This window comes from Pygoscelis adeliae, unplaced genomic scaffold, assembly GCF_000699105.1.
Source record: "Pygoscelis adeliae isolate BGI_AS28 unplaced genomic scaffold, ASM69910v1 Scaffold3, whole genome shotgun sequence".
In the NCBI taxonomy this organism is placed as follows: domain Eukaryota; kingdom Metazoa; phylum Chordata; class Aves; order Sphenisciformes; family Spheniscidae; genus Pygoscelis; species Pygoscelis adeliae.
This window is the reverse complement of record NW_008824446.1, coordinates 194,796-202,443: the sequence shown is the minus strand read 5'-3', so window position 1 is coordinate 202,443 and position 7,648 is coordinate 194,796. Positions and strand designations below refer to the sequence as shown.

Sequence of the window (7,648 nt, the reverse complement as noted above, 5' to 3'; positions counted from 1 at the left end):
CGGTTCAGGTTTAAAGGCAGCTGGCCTAGTAAAGAAAATCAGGAATAAATTTGATCAGCAAAGTTATGTGAAATAAAAAATTTCCTGGTGGTTCATGAAGCATCTTCTGTTGCTTTTTTTTTTTCCTTTTTTAAACCACAAACCTGATGAATTCTGCTCTGTAAAAATCATCTGCTTTAGAAAAGCAGATGTGAAAATGTCCTGAGTTTTAAAACTGCTGAACTGAAATGTCCCAGATAAATAGTTGCTTAAACTTGTACAATAAAAAATGCTTCCACGTTTGGAGATCATGGGTGTTTTGGTAGTTGGCATTTTGTGCCAGTAATACGGAAATAATCAGCACGGGTTTTCTCGTGTTGTGTTGTTTTGTTTTGTTTTTAATGGGAAATGTGCTCTAGGAAGTGGAAGGTCACAGTCACAGGCTGTGTGATAAGCCAGTTTTCCTGTTTTCTGTACCGGGACTGTGTTGCAGTATTAACAAACAATTTTGAATTTAGGTTTCTACAAAATCTGGGTTGGATCCAGGTGGAGCATGGCATGCCTGGGGCATGGCTTGCCTTAAAGCTGGAAATTTAAGTTCAGCAAGAGAGAAGTTTAACCGATGTTTAAAGCCACCTATGGATCTAAACCAGCTGAACCATGGTTCAAGGCTGGTCCAGGATGTGATACAGTACCTGGAGTCCACAGTGAAGCCCATACTTATTGCGGTAAGAGTCTTCTGTCTGCTCTGAAGGGCTATAGCAAAGCCAAGTAATGATGTTTTAACTGACATCTTCTAGCAATGCATGTTACAATATCAGGTCTTAGGTTTTTTCCTTCTTTTGTTATGATTACATATTGCAAAGTGAATACTGTTGAGAAATTTGTTAGCTGTTTCATCACAGTGAATTGGTGGCTGAGAACCAGATCATAGGATTTTATAGTAATTTGGGGCATACTTAGTGGAGGGGAAAGAAGCTGTACTGGTTAACCTGTTATTACTACAGACTGAGGAAACTAAACTCAATCCCAACAATATGTTGTGATGCTGCGGTGATGCCATTTTTTCTACTGAAACTCTGATAACTTTGCAGGAATTCAAAGGAGAATTTACAAATGCTGTCCCGCTCTTCTTTCCTTGTCAAAAAGCATTACATGGTTTGGGATTAGCTCTGGAAGTTTTGATTAGGTACCAAAAAATGACTTTTAGTACTAAGTATCTGCAGAATCATAATGATGAAAGACCTCTTAGTAGTACATATTTTAGGAGAATAAAAAAGCCTGTTTGAACTAGGTTATTGAAGTAGCTGTTGAGAGTGGAATTGTGTTTAAATAAATAAGCCTCCTGTCTGTCCCTGGAAACAGCCATGCTAGCTACAGCAACACTCAGCACCTCTGATAGCAGGGTTCCAATCTAGTATTTATAAAAAGCGTTATTGGATTCTCACCCCTCTAAAGCGATACCTGTTTTAAAAACAACAACAACAGAAATGCTTCAGGGCTGAGTGACAAGATCTAACTGAAAAAGTTTTCCTCTTGCTCATCACCTATCATTGATTCTCTGTTTTAACGGCAGGATGATGATTACTTTACCACGTTGAGGGAACTTGAAGCAACACTGAGAACGAGAAGTCTCTCTCTGGAGATGATGTGTGAGGGGAAGATTCAACACAACAGCTACTATCAGGAGTGCTTGTTCTATTTACATAGTTATGGCACTAATCTGGCGATAATAAGCTTTTACATGAGGCATGACTGTATGAGAGAAGCACTGCTTCACTTGTTAAATAAGGTAAATAATCTAATTTGCCATCACCTAAATTGAAAAGTAGCTAAGAGAACTTCAAGGCCAGTCTAAGATGGTAACGAGCATCATGCAGCATTCTGGGTGGTTTTCTGCACAGGAGTTTTCTGAGGTCCTAAATGTTATATGAACTATCCAGTGACTGCCAAGAATTCAGTGCCATGAAAAAATAACTTTGGTCTTTACATCTTGGGTTTAATCTCTCTTCATTGTGTTGAAACAGTGGCTTCTGGAGAGGAGAAGGTGTTTTATTTGTTTTGGTAGAGGTCCTGCATCAACAACACTCCGTCTTTTTTCTACAAAGCTGAAAACCTGGGACTATTGTCATACAGTTCAGAAGAGAGAAGGAAAATTTTTAATTCCAACATGCTGATAACACTAGATGCTTTAATCTCTATCACAGTGGCTCTGTCTCTTGGTATTGTTTGTTGAATCAGACACCCACGTTTGCACTTCTGTAAGGAATATAAGAGAATACAGGATCATGTCCCAGAGGACAGAAATCTAGGGAAGCTAAAAAGTGGTTTCCAGTTCTCCCTTAGGAAAACTGCATAATATAGGAGGGCTTAAGAATGTCTGGAGAAAACAGTTCTGTTGGTGGTAAATTACAATTAAACCTAGACATTATTCCAACAAGATTCTCACTAATTTATTAAGGGTGCTTCTTAGGAGATGCGGAGGAGATGTGAATCCATTACATCTCACCAGCTTGAAAGCTGATAAGTGTGTGGGGTTTTGTTTGTTTTCTTTTTTAAGTTTCTGTGGTTGTGTTTGATTTACTGATTTTTTTTTATCATTATTATTTGAAATAATTCTTATTGAAAATGTACAACTTGAAACACCAAATTCCATTATCTTCAGTCTGCTTATGAGCTTTATTAATAGAAAATTTAAGTTGTCTTATCAGCTCTGCTTTCTCATTGTATCATCAGCCATTCTAAGCTCATACTCATCTACATATTAAATTTGCTTTTCAAATGTGTCCTTTATATCAGTTTAAACTTGCCTTTAAAGAAAAGTTGCATATTTTTGCAATGTTGATGAAATAATTTCACTAGTTAAGTAGCAGACTTTGAAAATACTCTAGACATACAATCTGATGTAGAAGTTTTGGACAAGGAGACTGATAATGATCATGCAAACCAGAGAGGAAGGTTTGTTACCTTAAAGCTGTAAGGTACTAGGCTTCTGATGAAACATTTTGCAGTTGGTTGTTTGGAAACATTTTATCCATACAGGCTTTGTAGCTTGCATCTTACTCTGAGATTTAAAAAAAATAAATTCCATATCATGTCTTTAAAATGTTTATGCAGGCCATGTTGTCACACATGCTGCTTTCCATAGTAACACTAATATGTGAGGCTGTGTTTGCAAGACCATAGTCAGGATGTCAAGGGAAGTAAATATCTTCCTCAGCTCACTACTTGTGAGGTTTCATCTGAACTACTGTGCCCAGTTTTGGGTTCCCTAGTACAAAACAGACATTGTCAAAGTGGAGCAAGTCTAATGGAAGGCCACTGAAGTCGCTAGGGACTTGAAGCACACGATATATGAGGAGAGTGATAGAGCTAGGGTTTTTCCAGCTTGAAGAAGAGAAGGCAAAAGGAGATTGATGTGCTATTTTCAGCTGCCAAGTGGGTGATTATAGGGAAGATAAAACCAGGCTTATATCACATGTGCACAGTAAAAGGGTAAGAGACAGTGGACACAATTTGGAGCAAGGGAAATTCCAACCGGATACGAGGAAAAGTGTTTTGGTTTTTTTTGTGATGAGGGTATTTAGACATGGGAACTGCACCCCAGAGAGGCTGTTGAATCGCCCTACTTTGTCATGCTCGGAACTTGACTGGACAGGCCCAGAGCAGTGTGACCTAACTTGGAAGCCATTCTTTGAGTGGGGATTTGAACCAAATGACCTCCAGAAATCCCTTCCAAGCTAAATTATTTATTAATTTTATGATCTCTGTCACTTAATACTCCCTTATGTTATATAAGGATAATCAACAAGCCACAGTGGCTTTGCTTCAAGCTACCTTTCTGATGTTTGTGTAGGAATCCCCATCGGAAGTGTTCATTGAAGGGATCTTCATTCCAAGTTATGAAAGTGGAAAACTGCATATGTTGGAGAACTTGCTGGAAACCATTGATCCAGGATTGGAGAGCTGGGGAGTCTACTTGATTGCAGCCTGCAAATACTTGCAGAGAAAGAACTACTACCATATTCTGTATGAGCTGCAACAGTTCATGAAGGTAAGATGAGGGTCAGTGCCATCTCTTTCAGTGAAATGTTGAATACTGTCAGACTTTTGGTTATTTACTTTGGTGTAAATCTGCATGATGGACAAGTATATTTTTTGCTACTTTCCAATCCTAAAAAACAGATAGGAGGGCCTGAGCCTGACTGAAGCTGACCTGCTATGTTTTTGTCATGGATCTGGCGCATTGCAGTAGCTTAACTACTGCTGTTTTAAAGAAAACAGATCATGGTCTGCTTTGTGTGAGCACTTTAGTACAGACAATGATTAATTAAGGTGGTGTACTTTGGTCCGCCTTAGTGTTCAGTATATTTCTTCTAGGATCACGTTCGTGCTGCCATGACCTGCATTAGATTTTTCACTCATGGAGCAAAGTCTTACACTGAACTCGGAGGCAAACAGACATGGCTTCTAAAGATCAAGGATCATCTCAAAGTCTATCTGCAGGAGGTCTCAAGAAGTTCAGGAAGGAAAAAAATGGCATTCACTTTTCGGAAGAAAATGTCTGCTACAGATGTGTCAAGGTATCTATAAACAAGAAGCTAAGTTATAGGAAAGGGGAAATTCAGGCTTTTGTCTTCCTCCCCCCCCCCCCCCCCCAGTGGTTGTGTTTAAATTGGCTTTAGCTAACACGTTAGCTGTGCCTGACCCAAATCTGACTCGTATGTAGCTGGAAGTGTAGGATTCCCATTACCTTTTCCCCCAAAAACCCAACCCAGGAGATGAGCAATTGTTTCTACTAAAAATATCAGTCTATGTATCATCTACCTTCCTTTAATTTAAAAAACAAACAAAAACCCTACAGTGCATAGACAGCTGTATATTGATCCACAAGTTTTCTTGCTTTCACTCTTCCTTTCCTCTCCACAGAGCAAGCAGCTTTGTGGTGCTTAGCTGCCTACTGGGGTTAACTCACAACATTCAACTATGTACAAGTTTGCCAGACATAACTGCATCCCTGTATTCAAAAGTTGGAGTGTAAATTTAGCGAGATCTCTCTTGTACGTGGGCTTTTATATCTTGGTCGTCTTAGGGGCTTTTTTTTCTTTCTTTTTTTTAGGCTAGACTCTACCTTAAAGGTGGGGGGGAGTGCGTGTGATGAGGTGGAAAAGGGGGAGCAGATATTTATGTGGGATCCAGATTCTCTGGCTCACTTCTTTGAAATAATGTGAACAAGTGTTCACCTTCAGCTTGTGATGCATGCTAAGTGCACAGATCTGAAAAGTGTCTCATTGCTGCAGACTTGGCTACACAAAAGACAAAGTCAAAAGTAACTAAAATAATTATTGTTTGGAAATGTCTTATTTTGAAATGTGTTCAAGAAATTAAGTTCACACAAATAATAATTGACACCTTTCTCTATTTCAAACTAAAGTCAGAATTTTTCCTCTGTCTAGGCACATCAATACAGTTGATCTGCAGATGGAAGTAACAAAGTTCCTGCATCGATGTGAGAGCTCAGGAAACTCTCAGATGACAGGTTCCTCCTTGCCCACACTCTTTGGAAACAATAACATGAAAATGGATGTTGCTTGCAAGGTACTTATTGCTATTTCAAACACAGCTCTATTTTTCATCAACAATACTAAAGATATACAGGTTGGAGCAGCCTCTTGTATTTTTCATGGGCAGGTTACTTGTGCATGTACGCAACCTACCGCTTATGAAAAATTAATGTTTTTCCTCAGAGTAGCAGAGAACACGTGAGAACTTGGAGCTCCTCTCCTCAAAGTTCAAACTTTCAGAGGCAAAGGATCCCAAATACAGATAGTAACATGCCTTTTGACTATACATCCTATTGTGTTTTGAAGCAAGGCAAATACTGCAATTATTCTAACCCTTCTTCACTTCAGCTCAGCTCCCTCTGTAACTTGCCCAATGTCCCACAGAGAACCAGTGTGTGACAATAGACCCTACAGTTGCTCTACTTGTTGGGGTGGTGCTGTTTTCTGTTGAAGTAATGCATTGTCTTGTGGCCTCTGGGCAAAATCTGGAAATGCATTATTATTTAACTGTATGTAATGAAAAAGGAATATGCATCCTCAAACTTGTCTATGCCTCTCTTTTCAGGTCATGTTGGAAGGCAAAAACATTGAGGAGGGGTTTGGGATTGCATTTAGAGTCCTTCAGGTATGGAAAAAGTTGATGTAACAAGCACTATTATTACAAAAGTAACTCCTGCAAGCAGCAATTGTTTAAGCAAAACGGTTTTTTTGCAAAATGTCTTTTAATCCCCAGAAAGAAAAACCTCTTGTGAGAAAAGTCACTAGTTCAAGTCTTAAATGTCTGTGTATTTGGAGGAAGCTTGGTAAGGAAATTAAAATGCTGCTTCCGTAGGACACTTCCAAAGTAATTGGGTCCTACAGAGGAATTAAGCACAGCTTTTCCTTTGCTGTGCACCTTGTTCAGTGACTTAACTCTGGAAAACCACAATCACAGGCATGAGTAGAGAGCTCTGACTTTGTAGCTCTCTGCAGTTCATGATAGCCATGCAAAGACACAGTGAATAAATAAGGCCAGGGCTGTCTCTGTACTATTCTCCTGGCTGAGAGCGCAAAGCTAATTAACTGGAAACCTCTCCTTCCTCATGTCTGGGTAGAAGTTGAGGTGCTTATCAGTCAGCATAGCTCATGAGCCTCCAAACTTTTCTGTGTTTCTCATCCATATATTAGGAGCTGCTAAAAGATACTGCTTCAAGCAGTGCAGTTTGCAGTTGTCTCCTGTCTGGGACAGAGGGTATAGCAGGGCCACTTCTGGACAGAGGTAGCACACTGAAAGAGTATTTGTGGATATGGCAGGCCCTGCTCCTTCTTTCAGGTCAGGGTGTGCAGGGCAGAACGCCTGTTTGTAGTGAGATGGAGAGCCTTAGGAAAATAGCACTTCTTAGCAGCAACAGCAGTCACTACCGCCCCCCAGTAAAAACGGAGCAGCGAGTCCAGCTGCCTAGCATCACTTCTGTTTCCTTCCTTTTTTTTCTTTTCTTGCCTTATTCATGGCAGGATCAGTCCGCAGCTTTCATCATCTCTTCCTTCATATGGGAGGTGTACGATGGTCAGTTGCCTCCTGTTTCTTGGGGTACACAAAGGGTGGCTGCTGGTGGGGTGGCTGGAGGAATACAGTGGGAGCTTGCTAAATGAGGGAGAGGTGGGTAGGGACCTACGAAAGATATTTTGCCAGAAGAAATAAAACTGATTTTTTTGCCACCCCTGAAAAGGAGGCGGTAACAGTGCTCTTGTTCTTGAGCAAAACTGAGTTTTACCAGTCTAATTATAGAAAACCTTTAAGCCAGCCCTGAGCAGCGGTGACTGGAAAATCAGAGGCCCTCAAAACAGCTTTGACTTTTTGAAGTGTGGTGTGATATTTTGTCCTTAGGGGAGATTGTCTCAGTTGTATAGACTCCCTGTGAGAAAATCTGCTGAGAACATTTAACATCTTGCTCTGATGTTCTAACTACCTCTAGGACTTCCAGCTGGAGGCTACAGAAGTGTACAGCAAAGTGGCCAAGCAGCTGGTGAAGCAGCAGAAGTACAGTGAGATCCGGCAGCTCCTCAAGTGTGTCAACGAGTCTGGAGTTGCAGCAAAAAATGATGGGGATAACATTATCCTAAAC

The 7,648-nt window shown here is 40.3% G+C and overlaps 1 protein-coding gene across 1 annotated transcript in view; it reads left to right on the top strand.

Annotated features, from left to right (window-relative positions):
- ZFYVE26 (zinc finger, FYVE domain containing 26) overlaps positions 1–7,648 on the top strand; it is a 48,577-nt gene that overhangs the window by 38,424 nt on the left and 2,505 nt on the right. The window contains exons 33-39 of the mRNA XM_009320969.1: positions 498–707; positions 1,556–1,771; positions 3,836–4,033; positions 4,360–4,562; positions 5,436–5,577; positions 6,109–6,168; positions 7,499–7,648. The exon at positions 7,499–7,648 is cut by the window's right edge and continues 1 nt beyond it. Of these exons, the coding sequence (XP_009319244.1) occupies positions 498–707; positions 1,556–1,771; positions 3,836–4,033; positions 4,360–4,562; positions 5,436–5,577; positions 6,109–6,168; positions 7,499–7,648 (1,179 nt within the window). The remainder of the gene's footprint in view (positions 1–497; positions 708–1,555; positions 1,772–3,835; positions 4,034–4,359; positions 4,563–5,435; positions 5,578–6,108; positions 6,169–7,498) is intronic.